This window comes from Trachurus trachurus (assembly GCF_905171665.1).
Source record: "Trachurus trachurus genome assembly, chromosome: 21".
NCBI classification, from domain to species: domain Eukaryota; kingdom Metazoa; phylum Chordata; class Actinopteri; order Carangiformes; family Carangidae; genus Trachurus; species Trachurus trachurus.
Genome location: NC_139899.1, coordinates 1,354,095 through 1,378,404, shown reverse-complemented (window position 1 = coordinate 1,378,404; position 24,310 = coordinate 1,354,095). Strand labels below are relative to the sequence as shown.

Here is a 24,310-nt window from a genome sequence, read left to right as displayed (position 1 = left end):
CAAGCACACCGAGGCATGTCGAAGACCGGCTAAGCTCTCAGTGTGGGCCGCTGTCCAAACTGCAGTGTAAACATGGGAGTATGAGCTGGTGTGCAGCCACTCCACTGCCCCCCCCCCCTTGTCCAGATGGTGTGTGTTTTCGAAGGTTTTCCAACGTGCAATTGTCTCTTGAAAAACGGTATGAGGCCGAGGAGATGGAACGAAGGAGAAAGGTGAGGATGGGATGTGTGGAGTGTTGAAGTTAAAGGGCACATATTATGGAAATATCACTTTTTGAAGGCTCTTTTATATTTGTGTGTTTGTTTTGTCTTCCAGCCCCTAAAATGTGAGAATTTACAAAGAAATCTGTAATGTTCAGGCTCCCTGGGTTGAAATCCATGTGGTTTTACGAGCTGTTCCCTCACTTGTCTTAATTAGGTTTCGAATTTACATAATACCACCCCTACCTGGGACCGGTAGAAGGGGTTGGGCAAGCAGTGGTTCATTTGCATTTAAAGGGATAGTTCAACATTTTGGCAAATTTGCCCATTGCCATAATCCCTATAGTCATAGCAGTAGGTTTGTTACCTTTAATTGTCGGTGCAAGCTATTTTTAGAACGGCTGAGCAGAGCCATGAGCTGCTCAGAGCTACGCTATACGGAGGCTAATGGGATTTCTTGGTTTCCCTCATCAAACTCATAGTGTGGTGAATGTGCAGGTCACAACTTGTCCACCAGAGCGTTTTGGAGTTGTTGGATTGTGTATTTGATGAGGGAAACCAACCATTAGCCTCCATATAGCGTAGCTGTTAGCAGCTCGCGGCTCTGCTCTGCCGTTCTAAAAATAGCTTGCATCGACAATTAAAAGTAACAAACCTACTGCTATGACTATAGGGATTATGGCAATGGGCCAATTTGCCAACATGTTGAACTATCCATTTAAAGGGACAGGCTCTGAAACCAGCCGTTCTGAACAGGGCTGTTTAGAGAGGATGAAGAGAGCTGTGATGTTTGATCCTTGGGGGATTTTGACTAAAGCATGTCACAGACATGTCTTTAAGACGCCTGGGAACTATTTTAATTTGTGGAAAAGGGGGCATAATATGTCTCCTTTAAGGCACAAAGCTGTAGCCGACTGTGGTGTTAAAACAACAGCAGTACCATGTGAGGTCAGAGACGCCGCTCACTCTGCACCCAAACACACACAGACACACAAGTCATGAACTAAATATGAATATTTCAGTTTCACACACACAAACAGAATCAGGCTCCACCTCGCTGACTGAACGTAGACACTGAATCATTCCAACACTCACAATCAATGCTGTCTGCTTTCTTTCAGACAGTAATACTCTCTCTCTCTCAGCCCCGCGCTCACACACACCCAAAGTGGTGATTCTAACCACTCTGCTGTCCACACTGCGCCGGCTGGGCCCGAGCTAAATGGGCTGTGTCTTGAGCTCTAAAGATGCACAGCTATATATTTAGTCCTGGGTCATTTCCCAAGAGGCTCTGCTCCGGGCTACGTTTAACCCCCCCCTCGCCTTTACTCCTCCTCGAGGGGGGAAACTCCCAGAATGCTCGCTACCTCCACTCTCCACTAAAAGGAGCGGGCTATAATTTGGTAAATTGGTCAAAGGAGCCACTGTGCTCATGTGAAAGAAAGCACATGGTAGCTACTGGTGCTGGCAGAGATAAAGAGCCGTGGGTGAAAGTTACACTGTGGAGACAGAGGGGGTGGGGGGGGAGGGGGGCACGTGGCCCGCGTCGGCGTTCTCTCATTGCGTTTGTTTTCGCGTGACAGCTTTTACAAGAACAACCCGAGCACGAGTAACAAAGCAGAGGGCTCTTAAACTCAGTCCTGGTGCAGGTCATTAGAGCTGGTCTGTGTGTTGGACGTGGACACTGACTGCAGCATACAGGGGGGTTACAGGTTACAGGGTCCGACCCATCTCAGGTGTTATTTGGGGATCACTCCTGTTGGTGATGATAACACTGTGCTTCTTGAGTGAGTTGAGTAGATCTGAGAGAACTGGTGACATTGTTAAAAAAAAAGGAAAAAAGAAGACGTTGAGTCAGACAAAGTTAAACAACGGTGAAATTATTACCTAGAGGTTCTGTTTTAAGGATCCAGTTTACAGACTAACTACTGACTTCATCCCTCTGCTCTGACCGTACATTGTCTGTACAAAGAGGTTGAATGAAAAATAAGCCACATTTGTTCTTGCTTTTAGGTTTACCTAAATCACTGAAACTCTCCTTTTTATTTCCTCTTTTATTCTAAATTGGTTTTAAATCGAGTTCTTATTATCCCTTGTGTTGTTTTTATTTATTATCATATTGTCCATGATAACCTATATTGCATTTTTATAACTTTGATCGACTGAGGTTGTTTTTTAATTTGCTTTATAAATAAACTGTGACTTGTCTTGACTTGAATAGTAATGATATGATGCAGTGGTTCCTAACATGTGGACCAGTTTCATTTTCACATTTGTCTAACTGTGGTAGAAAGACTGACCTTCTTATCAACTAAGTTAATCTACAAACATTAAAATGGCGACGCTGCCATGTCATTATTATTATTTTGCGGCCGATCACTGTGATAAGTCACTGAAAGGAAATGTTTATGTTGCCGCTGATCCACATTTGTACTTGTTCGCTATCTCAGTTTGTGCTAAAAGATTAATGTCCATAGACAAAACCAGTATTTTCCCAATAGATGTCTGATTAGCAAGAGAAATAATAGAAAAGAAAGAGACAGATGGTGAATGAACAAGTGGTCTCCTTGTTAAACAAAAGTAAAACTGAGCTTCCTCTTGTTAAAACAAACTGTGAATTTGAGGCATCAGTATTTTTGAGATGTTTGAGTGGTCCATGTGTGAGAAAACACTGGGAACCTCTAGTAACCTGCTTTTATTTACCTCCATGCATCTGTGTTGAATCCTTCCTATTGTCTACATCAACACAATATTAATTTTAAATCAAAAGACTGTCATAGTTTGCTCCTATTGTTGCAGTTACCACTACTTTATCTCCTGCTGTGGTTTGCAGCCACTTGTATCAATATAAAAACAATCTGCTTTTGAAAGTCGGGGTTGAACTTCTGCTTTGTAGCACTGTTGTCGTGTCCCCACATCTCAGCAGTAACTCTGGGCAGTTCAGTGTTTTCATAGCTGATATAAATGACGCCCAAAGCTGTGAAAATAAGACGGGAGTTGTTCCCTCCACTAATGTGTGATCAGTAGCTCTTTGTACGATCAGTAGGTTACAGCAGCAGCTGGCCGGAGCACGGAGCAGGTTGGTTCAACATGACAGACTGCAGAGGAAAGCCTGTAGCTGTGGAGCAGGAAACACTGAACCTGACATTTTATCACCCGGGTTAATAATTCTGTTGTGATGATGTTTACTGATCAACAGCCTGTACCGAGCTGCTATGCATCATGATGCTCAGCTGACTTGACTCAAGGTGGTGGTGTGTAGCTCTGAGCTAGGGAAGAGCCTGAGTCAGAAAGTCAGAGTATTAAGTTGGTGCACTTGAAAACATAGTGTGTCTTCCACTGGCCGTTAATACACACTGTGCGATTTGGGGCCGTAGCAGACGAAAGACGACCATCGTAGGAGAATTGTGGTGAAATCTTTTCTAAATTGGCCATCTTATGTCACACTGTGAAACAGGTTGAAGGAAGGCCGTTGTCAGTGTCTTGCGACCAAAGATAAAAAGATAAAATTCTGACGGGGTCAGAAAACTGCTACGACCTACATCTACTAATCAGCTGATGGACGTAGGCTATCAGTTTTACTATAGTGGCGCAGATGATAGGGATGAGCAATGATTTTCGAGTAAAAAGTCATTCAATAAAAATAAAAAAACGAATAGTTTATGTCGTCTTGTCTGGAAAAGTGTGAATGCGTTTCCTGCGAGTTCAGTATAATGATCATCATACAATCTGCAATCATCAAACCAAAGATTATTAGATCCATGTTGCATTAGTGTGTCATGCAATAGTCTTATAAGACTGCTAAAATCGCACAGCATATAGAGGCCATTGGTCTGGTCTTATCAGGTGCATTAACTGTGGCTTTGTGTTTCACTTGGCCTGCAGGTTCTGCAAAGCTCTTGGCTAACAGAGCAGTGTTTTTTCTTTTCTTTTAATCTTCTTTATTGTTGCATCGTTGCTGATTACGGCTGAAGACCAGAGCTGCTGCAGTTTGTCCAGTTGTTCAAACTGACAGTTTGATTCACTGCCGGGCCCCAGTTCCTCCAGCTTTGGAGGATTTCTGAGATGTTTATCTACAGAACAGAGAGTTGCGGTCTTGATCTGACACAGGGCTGCGGAATCCTGCATTGGTAAAACAACAAGAAACATGACTGTCTCTCTGAGAATTAAGATGAGCATTCAGGTTGTGAGATTACTGTCTGCCATGGGGGAAAAAAAATCAAGTTTCTCCAAAGTCAGACATTCCAAATTATACGCATCATGGCTTTGAACGCAGCGTTGTCTTGTCTGTTGTCGCCCAGTGTCCTGCAGGTTGCTGTCTCCCAGCTGAACACAAACGCAGCACTCTGTAATTTGGCTCTGAACACAGTTGTAGACCCTGAGATCTGACCCCTCGGTGTTGAATCTGCCACTGTCACTATGACACAGCAGATTCAGGGTCAGCGGGGAGGATGCTCCCAAAACCACTGAGTCATTTCAGTCCTTGATATATACAGTTTATTAAATCAGAGTCTATTCTGGGCTCAGGATATGAGATAGGGGTGACGGTAACCGTGCAGGAGTTTAAGGTCTGATGTGGAAAGTGTTTGATTCCAGCCTCGGTGCTGCAGGTCCACCTCACATGTTTCCTTTGAAGGGAAACTGCAAACACTTCCTCTGTGGACTGTTTTGCTGATACGCAATTTCCCATGAAGGCTTTCTGAATTAGACGCACAAGCTCCAGCGACAACACACGCAGGCAGACACACACACATACAGTACACACCGGCCATCTGGCTGCAATTGCACAAAACGGAAATGCACATGTCAGAAAATATCATTGTGAGAATTGTTTGTGTAAGTGTGTGTTTTTCCTGAGTATACACACACACACACACACACACACATACACACACAATGGGCTCTATTTGTGCGGAGATGCCTGTGGCTGCAAACTGTAGCCTCAGAGCAAATCCTCTGTCTGCATTTAGAGCCTCAAACATCAGCCTGCAGTTTCCTCTTCCTCCGGTCCTGGAGGCAGCTCTGCTCTGCTGTCCTCCATGTGTGTTGACGTATCACAGCAACACACAGTCACACACCTGCCAGGCAGAGAGAGGGAGCGAGCAGATCTTTGGCTGCTTTTAACCCCATATGTTACTAGTCAGGCTGCAGTTCTGGGTAGAGTCTGGATGCTTCTCTCACTCTCTGCCTTGTTGCTGGTACAGTGTGGGGGTTTTGGAGTCTGTGCTGTGGGGCCTGCACAGCCAGACTATAATTGACCCTTTGCATTGACTGTTTATATTCCACTGAAGCTTTCTGAAGAAGCGGAGCATCCTTGTTGCTGCCCTGCCCTGTGTGGGGATGTCACTACCATGCCGGGTTTCCACTGTGTGGATTTAGAAGCAGGGCCGTTCAAGAGGCCCAGTGCCCAGTAGGGCCCACACAAAAACCCCAGTAGTCTAATCTTTGTATGACTGAATTATTCTGCATAAGACCCTCACTAATACTCATATGTAACGCTGCATTAGCATCAAAACAAAGTAAATAAAAAATGATAATACATACGTAGTCTAAGAAAGAAGGGGAAAAGTCAGGGGGCAGGGGCCCACTTTAGTATTCTTTCAGGGGGGCCAGAATTCCTAGCAACGGCCCTGTTTAGAAGAGGAGTACTCGGAGGGAAATATTTGAATCAAGGAATAAAAATATAATACAAGGCAAATACTTTCAATACTTTTTAATACTGTCTGTAGCCAATTGATCAGTAAAATGTTGAGGCTCGACATCCCAGCCTGCTCCTGTTCTGTGTTGTGTTAAGTGCAGAGTAGTTTATCAAGTCACAATGAGCAGTCAAGCATTCATGACATCACTGGTACTCTGTACCAGACACTGTCATTTGTTGTGTACCTACTGTGTATAGTTTTGTACAGTCAGCCAAATACACGCTGTTGCCAATTAAGTTGGAATCATTTTGTTTTCAGACACATTCCTCTTTTTATTCCGATTATAAAGGTTAATTGTGGTATTTATTTTTCACAGTGATATGTTTGGAAGAGATTGATCAATAAAGTTTTGAGATAAATATACACTTTATCAAGAATAAATCACAATCATTTCATGAGAAGAGGTAAAATAATATTTTATTCCATCTTCATGGACAACAGTGTATCTTCCTCTCATGCGTTATATGACTGGTGTTTATATGACTGCGGAGACTGAACTTTTCAGTGCTTCATTTCGTACGTAACATCTGTGTGTGTTGTGTTGGCCACGCCCCCCTGAGGCCATGACATCATGGATCGCTCTGATGGCTTTTTCCTCTGCTCTCCTCCACCACAAACCGTTGCTTTCATCTTTTCTCCCTCTCCACCCCCCGAGCCTGACCTCCCATTTGCTCTCGTTTCCTGACCGTCCCCTTCATCTTCATCTTCATTCACTTCTCAGTCTCCCTCTTTTCCTCTTTGTGTCTTTCTTTGTCCCTTTTCCTCCTCTCCCACTTTGTCTCTCTTGGCCTAGTCCTCTCTCTCTCTTTCTCCCTGTCTCTCTCTCTGTCTCTCTTTCTCCCTGTCTCTCTCTGTCCATAGCTGTATATGGCGTTGAAAAAGAGAGTTCCACGGATGGGCTCTCTGCTCTTGGCTAATGGAAGCAGACTTGTCTCTTTGTGTAAATATTTGCACAGAGGGATTATAGATGGTCCCACGCATTCAAGGTGGAGCCCCGCTCCGCTCAAGGCCACATTAGGGCAAAGAATGGTGCTGAGTGTAGCTGTAACTTAACATGAGGAGAGATGAGATAAGGCGACGTGAGATGATGTGATGTGACACAACAAAACACAGCGATGAGGTTCTGAGGTGTTTCTGAGGTGTCGCAGGTTCTGATCTGACTTTCTGTCCCTGTCTTGTCTTTTTGTCTTTTTTCCAAACAGGCGCCCAGCAGTGACCTCCCTCTCAAACATGTAGACACCTTGGTGAGTGTTTTTATTATTTCACTACTCACTGAAGGAGCCCATTCATCTGCCTCTGCACTGTAACAGCGCCCGGGCCATATGTGTTGTGTGATGTGGGAAAGGTAGTAATTATGAAAGGGATAGAGATGTTCCAGCTGCTATAAACAACATCTTCTTCTACTTCATATACAGAAAATTACATTTCAAACATCTGAAAATTATGATCAATAAAAGACTCTGTAGAAGCACGAGAGTGTCCACAGGAAGAAATGTTTATTTATTCTGGCTGTTGAACTGGCTCTATGTGCTGCATAGTGTTCATGAAGCAGCTTTTTGTACCAGGTAATGACTGGCTCATTATCTTGTTGTACTGGAACAAATTGCTTTGTTAAACCCAGATTAAAGGGATAGTTCAACATTTTTGCAAATTCACATATTGCCATAACCCATAGAGGTAGGTTCATTACCTTTAATTATCGGTGCATGTTGTTTTGAGATCAGCGGGGCAGAGACGTGAGCTGCTCAGTGAGCACAATGGAGGTGAATGGTACAAGTCCCCTGTCCCTCATCAAACTCATAAAATACACAATCCAACAACTCCAAAACACTCTCGTGGAGAAGTTGTGACCTGCACATTCACCACACTATGAGATAATCATGTGTAATTATGTAACATTACGACACACGAAACATTTGTTACTTGCAAATTGAAATCACTCTGTCTGGTAATGTTACATTATTGTTTCATAGCGTGAATGTGCAGGTCACAACTTGTTCACCAGAGTGTTTTGGAGTTGTTGGATTGTGCATTTGATGAGGGACAGGGGACCTGTACCATTCACCTCCATTGTGTTTGCTGAGCAGCTCACGTCTCTGCCCCGCTGATCTCAAAACAACATGCACCGATAATTAAAGGACTGAACCTACTGCTATGACTATAGGGATTATGGCAATAGGTGAATTTGCCAAAATGTTGAACTATCCCTTTAACTGTTAGGATTCTGTTCCCATGGTTTTTAAGGAAACATCAGACACATGTAGTCTCTATGAAGAGCTGCTGATCTATGAGCAGAGAGATTTTGTCAGTGCAACATATTGTGATGCAAAGGTTCAGTTGGTGCCTCATGCCAGACACATGAGACATGCAGGTAGGTTAAAGGTCATTACATCAGGTCAATATCAGCACATCTCATTGGATGTAAATCACAAGCATATTGCAACACCTGCAGCTGTCTTTAGCCTTAGAGTTCTGTCTGTTGTATGTGTGAAGAGACATATTATTGCCCTGTGATCATGTATGGAAAATGAATTTGTCAAGAAGAGTTAATACACCTTTTATTGTGAAGGAGACTGACTGTATCATCATGTTCTTGTAGCTGTTTTTAATGTTGTGGTGGTTTGACCATCTTGATCTTCAGCCCAGACACCCCCGCTGTTTTATAACCCAAACATGGTTGTTATGGAAATATTGATGGAAATTAAATTAAAACGGTCATTGACTTCCCCCCCGTACAGTACGTGCATGTCGGAGTCAATACACACACACAAAATCGAAGACTACATGTTTGCCTTGGACTCTCTTGGCTCTAGTTGACTATGACACAACTTCCTGCGAGTTGTATTTTGTCTGGGAAAGGAAGGCTCAAGTAACCAATTTAGAGTTACCACCCAAAGCCAAGTGCCCACTTTCTCCACAAGGACCAAAATAAACACAAATGCACCAGTGTGCCTCTGTGTGCGTGCATGTGTCTGTGTATGTGTGGTTGCTTTTATTGGCATTTTCTTTGTTATCCCTAAGTTTTCTTCACACAGTGTAGTAGAGCAACACAGTTTTCCAGTTTTCCCTCTCGAGTCCTGTTTTGCTGTGCGCCCCGACCGAGGGGCCGATCTCTGAAACACAGTCATCACTGCACATATGTGATTAAATGAGTGTGTTTGACACATGCTGTATGATCACATGTGTGTGTGTCTTGCATGAGTGCGTGTGTGTAAGTGTGTGAGTGCAGTGCAGCTGCTACTGTCTGGTCATGGGCATTTGCTGTGTGGTTACACTGTGACGTGTGGGAGATGTTTGACCACGCCTCATCGCCTCGGAGCATCAAAAAGATTTGTCTCATGACTGTGTGAGCTTCTCTTGCTCCACTTGATGAGTTTCTAGTCGGTTTGGTTGCTTTAGTGTCTTTCTGCTTTCTCGACCTTCCTATGTTTTTATTCGATTAGAACTATACATTGTTGTTAAATCAGATAGAGGGAGCAGCATACAATACTTCAGTTCATAACAGAAACCTAAGAAAACCACAAGAAATCTGCAAAAAGAGGCACTTATATCACCTGTGCAAATGAGAAGCCCGTCTTAAAGGTCCCATATAGTAAAAAGGCTTTTCGGATTATACAGTAAAGTCTAGGTTCTACATTTAATGCTGTAAAAACACCAAAGCTTCAGTCCACAGAGAAATGCACACAGCCTGTATTAGGAACTGAGCCTTAAAATGTGTCATCTGGACTTCTGTTACTTTGTGATGTCACAACAAATCAGTCACCGCCCCCAGCCATGCCTCAAGCCCCGCCCACCTGGGCCCATCGTACAAGCTTGCAGGATTTGGTTTCTCTGAGTATTTTACCTGAAGTCTCATCTATATTTTTTAGATCATTTAGAAAACAGTCAGCCAATCACAAAAGAGTCTTAGCGCCTCCTTTCCTCTGATTGGCTCGCTAATGTGTTGTTGCTGCAGAGAGGAGATGAAAAAGTACACGGAAAGGTGTTTTTGTTCCTAAAACCACAAATATATCTTCTCATGGACACTTTGAATGGAACACAATAACAGTGTAAAAATGTGGGACCTTTAATGTCAGGATGGGGTTTCACAGTTGAATAAATATAAACACAACAACACGTTTTCATGGACGTGACTTTAAACACAAAGTGGTGGCGAGCTGCAGTCAGCTGACTGTGAATGTTCATGCGTTTGTGTACAAACATGCATCATTTTTCCATGTTTACCTAAAGAGACAGAAGCAATTTAGATCGTATATAGATGAAAACAAAGAGGGAGGGAGAGAGGGAAAAGTTGAATATGAGAGGGGTGGGGGGTGAGATAACGTGATGGGAGGCAGAGTGAGAGAGAGAAGGGGCCAGTTACACAGACGGAGAGAAGGAGAGAAGGAGAGAAGGGAGAACACAGAGGGACGAGTCAAGGAGCGCTGGTCTGAGCTGGAGCATGTAGTGGCCCACTGCAGGCAGCTGCCCAAAATAGAGCCCTGGGTTCTCTTTTTTTTTTTTTTTTTCTTCTCCTCCTCCGCTGTCAGAGAAAAGGGAGAGGTTTCACAGAGGAAACTTCACTGCCGGACACAAAGCGGTGAGAGGCAGAGGGAACTCTCCAGAGATGAACCGAGGAGGGTCTTTGAGAAGGCAGCTCTCCTCTTTGAGGGGGGCATGGCGATGGAGTACGGGCTACCTTTTCAGGAAGGTAGGAGATGGATGGATGGGTGGGTGGGTGGGTGGGTGGGTGGGTGTAGTTTGTTGCGACTGGAGAGTCACCTGAAGAAGCAGTCACAGGGTCTTGTTAGTTTTCTACTTTTCGAATCCGCTCCTTCCCTGCTTGTTTTCTTTTCTTTCTTTTTTTTGGTCATAGAATCGTTTCTCTCGTCTCCTTCGCGGACTTTTACCAGCCCCCAACGTCTTCTCCTGCCCTTCCTCCTTCCCTCCTTCCCTCCCTTTGCTCTTTCTCAGATGGTTAATTTGTATGGCCTGCTTGTAAAGTCAACCTCCCCAGATGGTTTTCATCTGGAAACAGGCCTTGCAGGACCCCCCACTCCAGTTCCCACCTCCTCCTCCTCCTCCTCTTGCTCACCCGCTCCCTCCCCCCATTCCCCCAATGCACGTTCTCAAAGGAGAGAAGCAGCTTTTTGGATATAAGCTGTGAAGTTGGTTTGTTTCAATGCAAGAAATCTATCAAATCCATGTTTCCTTTCGTTGCAGCAGCGATTTAAAAATGGACACGTATCCCATGATTCATTAAAGTTTATTGCTGTAGAATACACTCCATTCATAGACTCCCGTCACTTGAACATAATGATGTCTTTCAGTCTTTTTAATGACAGAAACATCAATGTGACCACAGTGAAAGTTATTGTCCTCCTTCGTGACCGTAGCTTCGTCGCCATGCTTTCATTCGCCCACATGGTTGCACTTGAACGTAAATATTGTGGCTCATAAAGTCGGCCGTGCACCACTTCAGACTAATGTGCAGCAAAAACTGTGAATTAGCTGCAGCGCAGGACACCACGCCACCTCCACTGAACTCTCTTTCTCTCCCTCTCTCTGCTCTCCCACTCTCTAATTAAGATGTTTCTGTTTCTTTGTTTTCTGGCTGGTTCAGGCTGGTGGCACCATGTCATTTGTGCTGCCACACCAGAGCTTCTCAGACATGTTTATACCTTGATGGTTTGATCGACCACTCATCATCACGAGCACTCTCATGCTCATGTGTGTCCGTCTCTTCTCAGGCCATTTCTCTGCTCATTCATCTCTGTCCTCCTCTGGACACTCGCTGCACTTTATAGCCCCTTGCAACACACTGAAATGTTTAGGCCAGAACAAAGATACAAAGACAAGAAAAAGGGGGCGAGTGTGCGTGTGAATGTTCACAATCCACGATTGAGCAAAAAAAAAATATTAAGAGGTTTATTTGCTGGGAAAGAAAACAACTTAGCCAAAGACTGTGACAACTGATTAGTTTGTGTTTCATTCAGTCTCTTCAGTTCACACAACACTGTTTACATCAGTCACTGCAATCCAGTTCCTGATTTCTTTTTTTTCCCTCCTCCTTGATCAACCTTTAACTTCATGGGGTCACCTCAGAGTGTTCCTGTTTCACATCATACTGTAGGAGATGTATTTACTTCAGTAACCTCACTGTTAAAAAAAAAGAGCTGTTCCAATGTAAAATCTTTCAGTAACTAATTCCCTAGCTATTGTTAATTTACTCAATTTCTCTGTTCAAGTAATTCTCTCAATTAAAAAATCTTAGTTGGCTCAATTTGATTTGTTTGCTTGCCCAACCATCAGAAAAATTCACTCAATTAAAGTTTATCCATTATCCCAACCATTAAATAATTCACTCAATTAAAGTTTATCCATTATCTTATCATGCTTTCAATTAGAAATTCTTCATTGGACATCCCAATGAAAAATAGCTAGGGAATTAGTTTCTATACAATTGTTCATTAAAGCAATCAACATAAAATTCTTAATTGGATGTAAAACTAGAAATACTGAATCAACAGAATGAAAGCAGCAATGTTTTTTCAACACAACTTTATTAAAAATGCAAATAGTGCAACTTTGCAGGAACTGGCACCAACTCAAGGATGTCGACCTTAACTCCGTCAGTCGCAGTCTCCACATCAGCTGTCTAAATTGAAGTACATACAAGACTCGTTAAAATCTTTCAAGATATTTATAGCAGAAGCATTTCCCCCCTGATGCCTGAAATGTTGATTTACCTGACATGTCTTCATGATAGTGTAGGTTCTTTGAGAAAGTACTGCAGGCCTTGGATTGCAACCGATCTTCGATGCATGGTAATGTTGTGTTCTGTATAGAAAGAACAATTAGGAAATTGCATCACACAATGTTCAACACTGCATTATTACTTGCACCAATATGCCACATGTGGGAGATAATATTTACTAACATTAAAATTGTTTCACATTAATAAATCATAAAACAATATACACAGTGGGTCCTGCATGTATCATATGAAAAAAAATATCGCTTACAGCAGGCGAAAACAGTGAAAACACAAGCGCGTCACAAAGAATTTCCCTATGTTGTATTTTGATTAGATTAAATTTAATGTAGACCAATCAGTTAGGCTAATTGTGAAACATGAATTTATTGATATGAATGTGGTGATTTCTGTACAACCAGAGCCCCGGGGCAGCGCTGCTCTTCTGACCTGGAGCCTCACTTTTCATTTAACAAACCATTCAATAAGATCATGAATTAACCAGCTGCTGACTCCTCTCTGTGGCTGCTCCCCAGGTGGAGCTTCACTTCTCCAAAAATGTAGGAGCAAATTTCCAAACAGGCGTCATTTGGATTAACTGTCCGCAGATTGGGACTCTAAACGATTTCTTTCTCGCATGAAAAAATATTAAAACTAAGCGTTAGTTTAGCTGATCTATAAGCAGAATGGCCGGGGCTATCCTCCAGCCAACATTAACATTAGCTAGTCAGTCTGTCAGCTAGCTAATGTTAGCTAACTAGCTAGCATATCAAAGCCAAAGAAATATTAAGACGGTTATTTAACTTGTTCGCTAGGAACATGTCGACCATGATGAGTTAAGATACAACTAGCCTACCAACAAAGTAGAGTTTATTATTTAGCAACTTGATGTGAATCAACTCACCGTGTCTGGTCTCTGAAGATGCTGCTCCTCGAATGGCACATTTGCACTGGCCTTGTGAACAAGTTTCGACTTCATTCACTTAGCTAATGAATCATTTGTCATTGATTGAACGAGTCACTCATATGAAATGTCACATGACAGCCAGCATCTCTTTGACTGGATTTATGTCTTTTAATTGAGCCAACAGCTAACTGTGGGTGTTCACTGTATTTGAATATGTTAGTTCTTTCAACAATTTCCAAAGAATGATCGGTCCAACATAGATTAACAGGTTCAGTCAATTGATACCACACCAAGAAATTGATTCAGCAATATATTTTTGGTTAGCTCAAAATGTCATTCATTGGGTTTTTTACAGTGCTGTTATTTACTCTGCTTTAGTTCACCAGCAATGTGATTAAACTGTAGTTTCCTCATCAAGAGGAACCAGATCGTGGTGTGTGCACTGTGCAGCGTCGGCCTGGCTGGAGACGTCTCCTCTGGCAGAGCCTCCTCATGAGGCAATGAGCTTCACAAATTGATAAATCGCTAAACTTGGGAAAACTGAGGGATTTCGTCAAACCCATCATTACATTTTAGCGCATTTTCTTTCAAAAGCACAACTATAAATCATATCTAAAAGATTATCACACAGATAAACTGCAAAACATCAAAATCTTTCCAAGAATATTTGTCTTATTTCTTGTCAAAATGTCTCATTTCTAGTCAAAACTAATCTCTTTCCACTTAAAACAAGACTCATCACCTAAAAATGTACTTGTTTTTAGATAATTTTCACTTGTTTCAAACAAATTTTCACTTGTAATAAGCAGAAACATCTGCCTGTGTGATGAGTCTTATTTTTAGGTATAATGAGATTTGTTTTGACTAGAAACGAAATAAGACAAATATTCTTGGTAAGATTTTGAGTTTTTGCAGTGTACTGTGCACTGACCTGCAGTCAGCTGTTAGCAGAGCAGAGCATGCTGAAACTCATCCAGGGATAAGAGACTGGCGCTCTTCACACCGGTTGGTTAGCCAGCCAGTCTGATCTAATGGATGATGATGGATAACACCCGCGCGCCCCCCACCACTCCTGCATGTGTACATGTGACCCCAAACACCTCAGGGGAGTGAGCAAGTCCACATGGCCTTTGACCCTCCTCCTTGAGCCGGTCTGAGGGGGGGGGGGGCAGGCGGGCAGGCGGGACAGGCCTGGTGGAGCCAAACACAGTCAATCACCTTCAGCCGCACTTCCTCTGCGGGCGAGGGGCCTCTCTGCGTTGCTTTGTGGGGGTGCTGCACCAAAACCATCCTCACATGGCACAGCAACAGCAGCCAGTCCCAAGATGCACTTCACACTTTTTATACTGTGTGATTGAATACAACTGCATCACAGCACTGGAGCAAGTCAGGCCGCACATTAGTTTCATCTTCAAGCTGCATTTTTTCCCTCTCAGTGACGGACATTACATGTATCATATCATGGGTCTGTCTGTGTCTGTGTCTGTGTGTCTGTCTGAAGCTAGAATTGTTGATGCTGGGCTGCATTTTGCAGGCCGATGGTTAAAGCTCTGGTGTCTTTGTGTTTTGCAGGGCTCCACAAAATCCTCAAAGAGCATGGATTCGCGGCGCAGACCATCAAGGTAGGAGATCTCTTCTCTTCTCTTCTCTTCTCTTCTCTTCTCTTCTCTTCTCTTCTCTTCTCTTCTCTTCTCTTCTTTAGTAGCTAATCTCCTCTATTGTCCTCAAAAACTCGGAAAGATAATGAAGGAGGTGAAACAAATATTAAACAAACTTGGCCTATGAACATATGAGTGGCTAGTTTAGATGTAATGTGATATTTGATTTTCTTTTTTTTTTATCAGGGGCATTCATAAAGCAACATACCCCGCCATTGAACTGGATCTCACACTGTTTTGTTGGACACAAAGATATTTGGTGTCAGGCCCTCTCACCCCAGTCCTCAGGGAGTCACAGATGTTGTTGGTTGTGTAATTAAAGTGTAAAACTTGACCCCACAACAGTTCATGTTGATGTGCTGTGCTGAGCTTGAGTGACGGTCAGTAAAACCAGACTAGATACCGCTACGAGCCTACGGCTATAAAAACAGTTTAGCATCAGTGTTTTTAACAGAGTATACAGAGAATGTGTGAGTTCATAAACTAAATGGATTACAGTCAGTTCTGTCCATATAAGTCTGTGTGTAACAGTCCAGTCACATGGCAGTTGTCTCTTATGTAATAGTCTGGCTGAATGAAGATGTAGTAGTCCAAGACCGTATGTGTCATATAAACACATGCTATACTGCTAGTGTACAATAAGTAACATTCTCACCCGCTGATTCAAATTGAAGTTGAATCACATGAATACACCACAATCAACAAAGAAACAAACTAGTAAATAACATCAGAGGTGTCAGCTCTCATATAGGTTTGTTCATCAGACTGCAATGTTATTGCATGAACTTTGAATTGTAAGTGATTTGTAGAGTTGCTCACCGCTCAGGCGCTCACCCTCTAAAAAAGTGTTTGATGCACTGTTAGTTAAAAAGGTTACGTCAGGATACACACATGCTAATTCATGAGCTGCTCTTCACATTTTAATGAGCTCATTGGCGATAAGAGTCTTGTTCCCATAGGAGTAACATGGTGTTTCAACTAAAACTCAAGTCAAATTTTATTTATATAGCACATTAAAGGGATAGTTCAACATTTTGGCAAATCGACCCATTGCCATAATCAGTATAGTCATAGCGGTAGGTTTGTTACCTTTATTTGTCGGTGCAAGCTATTTTTAGAACGGCCGAGCTCCGATCAGCGGTTTCGCATGAATTTACCTCTAAAACAACTCTGTCTCATAACGTTGTGTTATTATCTCATAGCGTGGTGAATGTGCAGGTCACAACTTGTCCACCAGAGCATTTTGGCTCTGCTTCGCCACAGCTTGCACCGACAATTAAAGATAACTAACGCTGCTATGACTATATGGATTGTGGCAACTCCCAAAACTATAGGGATTTGGGCCAATTTGCCAAAATGTTGAACTATCCCTTTAAAAACAAATAAAGTGGCAGTATGTGCTCTAATTCCCAAATGGAACATCATACAATAATGTTAATGGTTTAAAATGTCTTTAATAATGTTTGGCTGAGCTGGTTAAGAACTGTAGCAATTTACTTATTCTTTTGCCCATTAGCTGTAAACATCCCATTGAGCTGGAAAAGCTAACTTAGCTTAAAGGAACTTTGTTCTCATAGTAGTAATAATACTCTAGGTGCTATTTCTCTGTGGGTTTATCACTGTGAGAAATCACTTTCACACAAAAATGACAACAGTGGCCAAAACCCTTGTCAAGCAGCAAGAAACCTGAAGTCATAAGTTCGCTTGATAAATTGTTCTAATAACAAAAAAAAGAAAGAAAAAAAGATCGAATCATAGCAGGTAGTGAGTTTAATCTGAACTGGTCATTCCACTCGGTTCATGAGAAACTGAAGGTCTTTGCCACTAATCATGAACTATGACAGGTCCGATCACAAGCTTGGATGAAGCAGAGCACTCAGCATTTAAAATAAAGGAAAGAGAAGAGTCGTGGACGCTCATTTTTATTAATAAAAAATATTTGGCAGCACTTTTTACAGCCTAAGGTCTCAGGTTTCCTGATAAAACATTCCTGCTTCACAGTTGGTGTTTGTCCAAATCACAAATGAGATCACTGCAGCGCTGAAATTGAGCGTGTTGAGATAATGCGTCATTCGTCAAATGCGACGTGCAGAAAAAAAAAGAGCAATCGCTTCATCTCTTCAGCTGATGAGAAGCAGGTTGGAGCCCAGCCGGCCTCGCGCACGCTGGTGGATCTGGACCAGAATCAAAACCGCAGGTCTATATTGGCCCCCGACTGCACCCAGAGGCCAAACACATACATATGCAGAGAGCCATTGGGAGATGGAAAGAGGAGAAGAAAGAGAGACGAGCAGATAAGAGAAAGAAATACTAATAAAGATGGAAATTGAGAGATCCAGGTAAAAGAAATAGTAGGAACGCAAAAGAAAATATTTAATTACAAACTTTAAAAACACAATCTTTAGCACAATTTAAAAGTCAGATCTTTATCTCGGCACATGAAAGAGAACATGTGTGACGTATCAGTCTCTCCTTTATCTCTAGTGATGAATAATTTCCAGTAAGCAGGTTCTGAGTGGCTCCAGATGTACAGTGCTGAGCAGGTTACTGTATTTACATGGTAACACTGCAGCGATCCTCTCTCCCAGACATATGAGCAATTTCCTCAGGGGCCACTCACTGCTGACAAATGTGGGAAATATGCTGCAGTCTGAGCGCTAAGGGGCCAGACACCCTCTCCCCTTAACCTCTTCATCTCACCCTACATGTTGGGTTATTTCTCTGTGGACCTTTTGTAATGAAGTCTGATAAAGACAAGATCCACTGAGGCGTTTAAGGAAAACTGTTATACCCAAAGCAGCAGTTAAATGTGGTGGGAAAATATGCTTATTTACTTTCTTGCTAAGAGCTTAGATGAGAAGATAAATACCACATTAATGTCTCTGTGGTGATAGGCCACAGCTGGTTAGCTTATAGCCTAGCATAAATATTGGAAACAAGGGGGAAACAGATAGCCGCCACTGATTAATTAACAAGGTCACTTCCTGTTTGTGTGATTCATTCAAGAACTAAAATATAAAACCAGCAAAGTGCAAAGGGTTACATGTGACTGTTTCACAGTAGCTAACCCTAACCCTATCTGTTAATACTTTATGCTAAGATATCAAGCTTCTAGCTTTAGCCTTATGTTTATGGGATAAATCGCTAAGCCTTTCATCTCACTTGATGCCAGAGAGTGATTGAGTCTTGCCTAGTATATCAAAGTATTCTCCTTAATAAGCCATGACACGCCGCTTTTATCTCCAAAGAAATATCATTGAGGCAAACTAAAGATAAGGAGATAAGATTACATTTTTTTGACTTCAGTATAATTATTTCATGGCAGAGAACTGGATGATGCTACACTGTTTTGAGATGTTTGATAGATATTTAATTTCAAACCAGACTTGGAGAACATTTCCACTTAAAAATAAACCTTCAGTGCCAATTCAGTTTTTGTTTGATCTGTAATCACGCTCTATTTCCTTCTTTGGAGCTTTGCAATACTTTGATAGGCCTAATCTGGTGTGTTCATTTTCTCCTCACTCTTGTTTTCCCCACACAGCATGTGTTTAATGCAGTGAGAGGAGCTGACATTTTTTGGGGTTAGATATTATAAGCCATCGTGCTGTCACAGTGGATGTGGTATTTGTGCTGTTCAATGCCTTGACCTTATTAGGATATTGTTCCACATCGGAGAGAGGCCGCTGCGTCGTGCGGTTGTGTGTAGCGTATATTTATGTGTTGGCTCCAAATGAGCGACTCCTCGGCCGTGGAGAGACAGGAGTTAAAAGTAGAGACAAACGTGAAAATTCAGTCCTGATATGATGTGTCATGTGGCATCTCTGTGAAAGAAATGAGTGTTTTCCTCTTAAATCACGAGGGTGAATCACACAGCAGTGACGTCACCTGTATAAAACATTTTCACCAGGGGATTTCTGTAAAATAATATTTACTTTGGATGATTTAAAACGTTCGGTATCTGCTGCGGTTAAAAAAAAAATGTTGATAAAGTACAGTCTTATTGCCCTAGAGTGTAAAAGTGAAGAGCATCCATCGTTTTTAACCGAGTCATGGTGACACAGCCACAGTTTATGGGAGAAATAATTTTTCCTGTAGAAGAAGTAGAAACATGTGAATACGAACTGATATGTGGAGAAACCTCACCAACTTTAGACCCTTTGTCAGTCTTACAGCTGGTATTCTGTGCTGCAGCAGCTGGCCTGATAAACACAAGCATGCCTGTATAAATCACATGTGCTGCATTACTGTAGGTATTAAATTCCTCCAGACAGCTGTCTTTTGTGGTGCGCCAGTTGTTTTGTTCATGCACAGAGGAGTCACGCTTATGCAAAACTGCCCAGTGCAGTTAGAATTTTCTAAAGAGCAAAATGCTTCTCCTCTCTCTGACAGGAGTGTGAGCCTGCTACAGGCCCTGGACGAGAGCTACGAGCTGGACCTGATCTACATCACAGAGAGGATCATCTCCGTCTCCTTCCCCAGCAGTGTGGACGAGCAGAGCTACGCCGCCAACTTGCGGGAGGTGGCCTCCATGCTGCGCTCCAAGCACGGCCACAACTACCTGGTACGAGCTCCTGTGCACATGTGGATGATCCTGGAAGGGATAGAGCCATTAACTTTCAAATGAAACGAAGCAAGAAAAGTATAAGTGCAGGCAGAATCAAGGAGTCAGTGGAGCTGCTCAGATCAGCTGATCATCAGCTGGTTTTCCTCACCTCCAACCGTACACACATTCAGTCAGCAGAGGATTTATGAAACATCTGTATCTCCATACATCTGTATACACCTGGCACTATAGTTACTGCTTTCTCCTGGTTATTGGTAAACTGGAACTTCACCACCTAAAAGTCTTCACCCAGTCATCTGTCACACTGTAGATTTCTCCAGTAAGAGAGATCCTATGAGATAATAACAGAACATTACGAGACAGAGTTCTTTTCGAGGCAAATGCAGAGACTACTTGCCCAAAAACTGCACCCAACGGGAACACGCATCAGCGGTTTTGCATGTTTTGCATTTACCTTGAAAACAACTCTGTCTCATAATGTTCCGTTATTATCTCATAGCGTGGTGAATGTGCAGGTCACAACTTGTCCACCAGAGCGTTTTGGAGTTGTTGGATTGTGTATTTGATGAGTTTGATGAGGGAAACCAAGAAATCCCATGAGCCTCCGTAGCGTAGCTGTGAGCAGCTCACGGCTCTGCTCTGCCGTTCTAAAAATAGCTTGCACCCTGGAGTTGTAGCCTAGCATACCTATCAAAATTGGGTTACAGGTTATATTAGAGAGGCTCTGTTCAGCTAGAGCTGGTGTAACAATAGTCAGTAATGAGTGTTGTTTTGGTTTAGCATTAGCAGCACTGTCCTCTGTATGGTAATGGCTTGTTTGTCCTGATCCTTTTTCTATCAAACATAAAACAAAATGTTTGAAAATGCAGATGCTGAAGCATGAATCTAACATTTGTGTTGTATTTCAAAGTAACCCTGAATATAATTCTAGAGCAAACAGAGTCTGACTAGCACAAGAACAGCGCTGACTCTCCATATGTGGATATTCAGCTAGTTACATCTAAGATACGATAATATAACAAAATAGCTTTAGCCTCAGCCTTTGACATCCTTACACAGTTGGGAATTAGCATTTTTGTCATGCAGCCATCAAATGCAACTTTAAGACTCCTTTGAGGGTTTCTTCTTTGGCTTGAAAAATCAAAGAGATGGACTTGACCATGGAGTTTTCAACCAGTATATTGCAATATTATTAGTTATCTGATGCAGATAATAGAATCTGCTATTAACAATTTTATTTCTGCCAAAATGAGAGCGAAGGGAATGCCCGCACTCACAGATACATAGTCCTCTTGTTTAATGTGGTGCAGAGCATGAACCCATTTCAGCTATAGGCCATTGTCAGTGTTAACCAAAGCAGTGGATGTGATCATTTGTAGAGACAGAAGAGTTTTAAACTCACACTGACACGTGAGAACACAGGATCTCTTTATGAAATGCATCTGTTTGAGAATCATCCAGAGGCAACGCCCCCAAGGAGGGAGGTGTGGCCATGACAACAGCATCAGATGATGACAAACAAGCTAATAGTCCAGGCAAAATAACGTTTTACGACAGACTAATTGTAATAGAATGTTTTTCACCATATATCATTTCTATGAGGTGTCCAGAACAACATAGAAATCCTAGTTGGGAAAATATGTTTAATTCTCATCAATTCAAGATTGATTTACTGTATAAAGTCTATGGTGCCAATAAGGCCAGAGAACAATACACACCCCAATGGGGCTATTTTTTTTCCCTTTACTCCTACCACAATGAAACTTTACACAATGAAAGGATACATGAAAAGGAACACTTTTTGTAGCCTATTACAAGTTTCTTGGAAAATGAATTTGAATATGCAAATGAAAGAACATATCCAAGTCAAGAACTGCTACTGCAGAGATACAATATACACACTGGTAAATATATACAGTAGTGGCTATGGAGTCAAATATGGAATCAAATGGGATGCTTTGTGTTCTTCTGTCTGAAGTCAGTGAACGTATCACATACTGACCTCCGACATCACTGCACACAGAAAGGTTCACAGGTTTAACAGCACTTTACACAGACTGGCCCATTCCTACTGTCACAGGTTGAGACAGTAGTCAAAACAGGAGTTTTTTTTATCAGTAGATGGCTTCAGAATTTAGCAAAGAAAAGAAAAGGAAAAAAAAGCATGTACAAGTTGTGTATGTTGTAATATTTCCTCTTCCCTGTTTCTTCCTCCTCTAGCTCTTCAACCTCAGTGAAAAGCGTTATGACATCAGCCAGCTTAACCCAAAGGTAAACCTGATGTCTTAATCCTTCTTTTTTCTTCCGTGTATTTTGTGGCCAACTCTCTGAGCAGCTGTCTCTCCCCCTCCCTCCCTCTCCCCCTCCCTCCCTCTGCCTCTCCTAGGTGTTGGACTTCGGCTGGCCAGACCACCATGCTCCGGCCCTGGACAAAATCTGCAGCATCTGCAAGGCCATGGACACTTGGCTGAGTGCGGACAGCCACAACGTGGTAGTCATACACAACAAGGTGAGACTGAGAGATGAGGAGAGTGGAGCAGGTCCAGACAGTAGAGGGTGCTCTGAGGCTCTTCTCTGGACCCCCGCCTCCCCTCCTCCCCGTGAGGCTGCAGCTGTTTTGTGTGTTAGTGTCTGTGATGACGTTCCTCCCCGGAGCGCAGCACTGACATTCAGGGTGGAGCGCTTGTGTGTGTGTGTGTGTGTGTGTGTGTGTGTGTGTGCGAGAGAGAGAGAGAGAGTCTCTATGTGCTGTGTGCTTGTTTGGGTTGGGTTCTGCTCGATCAAAGTTAGAAAAACACAAATTAGGGAGGTTTTGACACAGCGCTCATCATGGCTACTTAGGTTTATTTACCCTTTTACCCTTAACAATGCCATAAAGGCTGAATTTACCAGTATTTTCCTGTTGTTGCCTAAACTTCCTTGCATCACATTATACTCTTGCGGCAAGCCACACTCATCCAGCTCCAGCGTACGCCGACGCAAACCTTAAAAAGTATATCCAAATACAACTAGGCCGGTGCTCCAGATGTACTACCTAATCATTTTCACGTTAACCTCATTGTGCTCCTGATTGTGTTGTGCAACCACGGGATCCTGAGCCTCTGTGCTTCATTCCAAGATGTTCCCACGGGGAGGCTACAAACAAGTCCGCTGCTATAACAACTGGAGTTATTTTTTTTTCTGAGAGTTGAGTAATGCTGGTGTGATGAGACGGTGGGGCTCAGAAGTTGTGGTGGTCACTAAGGAAGCGGGCCGTGTTGGGTTTCCACAGATCAACAACAGAATTTCCACTGGGCCCTGTGTTGTTTTTTAAGTGGCCACAGTGTTTATAATGCGCAACACTGGTCCTTGTTGTAAAGATGGATGGACGGGTTAAATGAATGGAATTCATGACTGCTATGTTACCATAGTTACACATGACTAAAGTTTAGTGAACTTCCCATTTGCTGCCCAGGGAGTCCCTTGTTTTTGCCCATATAAATAGATATAGCCACATACTATAGCATATCATGTTTTGATTTTTATATGAAAGAAGCTTTTTATGATATTACTAATGCAAGAAAATTTTAAAAGGAGCTCCTCTCACAGGGTTTACTTTTCATCATGTGAAAACAGTGGCCCTTCACTTGGTGACCCTGATGATGTCATTGGCGTTTTTCCTCATATAAACCCAGCCAGTAAATAATGTTGAAAAGTGTGGGCTGGAGAGGTTTAAACTAGGTATTCACAAAAGAAAAACTTTGTGCAAAATTCTATTTTTGAGTAAATTAGGGGTGAAAGTGGGGTAGTTTTTTTTTCGCATTGGATAATGCGGGCGCACAAATTATGCGTCACGTTGCTCACGATTCATCAGTCAGTGATATCAGGATCCGTCATCCGTCAATCAAACGTCTGAGAAAAACGAGGAGACTCGTCCACCACCACCGACACAAATTCTCCTCCGTCCCTACTCCACCCGACTCCTCCGGATCCCTGCCGTCCATCGCTTAGCCTCGCTAGCTAAGTTAGCAAGCTATAATGTAGCAAGCCTACTAGCTAACAGTTAGCTAAACACACTCCCAGACACACACATACACACACTGAGCTCAGTCCTGCTCCAAACATTGAATATCCTGCCTGCTCGATAACGGCCAATCAAATTTGTTTTCCTTACTCGGGTAAACTTGTGCAGCAACTCGTGGAAACTTGTGGAAGGGGGTGGGACAAACAGGACAAACGGCCATTTCTGAACACCTTTAACAATAAGATGCCGTTGGGTTGGGGCGATGTTTAGCTCAGTTGGTAGAGCACCTGCCCCATGTGTTGTCTTCACTACAGGCGGCCCCGGCTCAAATCCCGTGTTGAGCGGCCCTATCCTGCATGTCATTCCCCCCCCTCTCTGCCTCCCATTTCCTGTCTCTCTCTCAACTATCCTATCCATTAAAGGAAAAAAGGCCCCAAAATATATAAACTTTATATAGGCTATATTAAAAAAGATGCCATTGGGTTGCATTATGGGAAATGTAGGGTTAGCCTTCTGGAGTTTGACCCTTGATGTGTCTGGATA

At 42.6% G+C, this 24,310-nt stretch overlaps 1 protein-coding gene across 5 annotated transcripts in view; it reads left to right on the top strand.

The window, feature by feature from the left end:
- The window catches only part of tns1b (tensin 1b), a 175,461-nt gene that overhangs the window by 98,819 nt on the left and 52,332 nt on the right, over window positions 1-24,310 (top strand). For all 5 annotated transcript variants that reach the window (XM_083997171.1, XM_083997173.1, XM_083997172.1 and 2 more), the window contains exons 5-9: window positions 7,102-7,143; window positions 15,112-15,161; window positions 19,590-19,761; window positions 21,985-22,035; window positions 22,151-22,273. In XM_083997171.1, coding sequence (XP_083853297.1) covers window positions 7,102-7,143; window positions 15,112-15,161; window positions 19,590-19,761; window positions 21,985-22,035; window positions 22,151-22,273 — 438 coding nt within the window. The remainder of the gene's footprint in view (window positions 1-7,101; window positions 7,144-15,111; window positions 15,162-19,589; window positions 19,762-21,984; window positions 22,036-22,150; window positions 22,274-24,310) is intronic.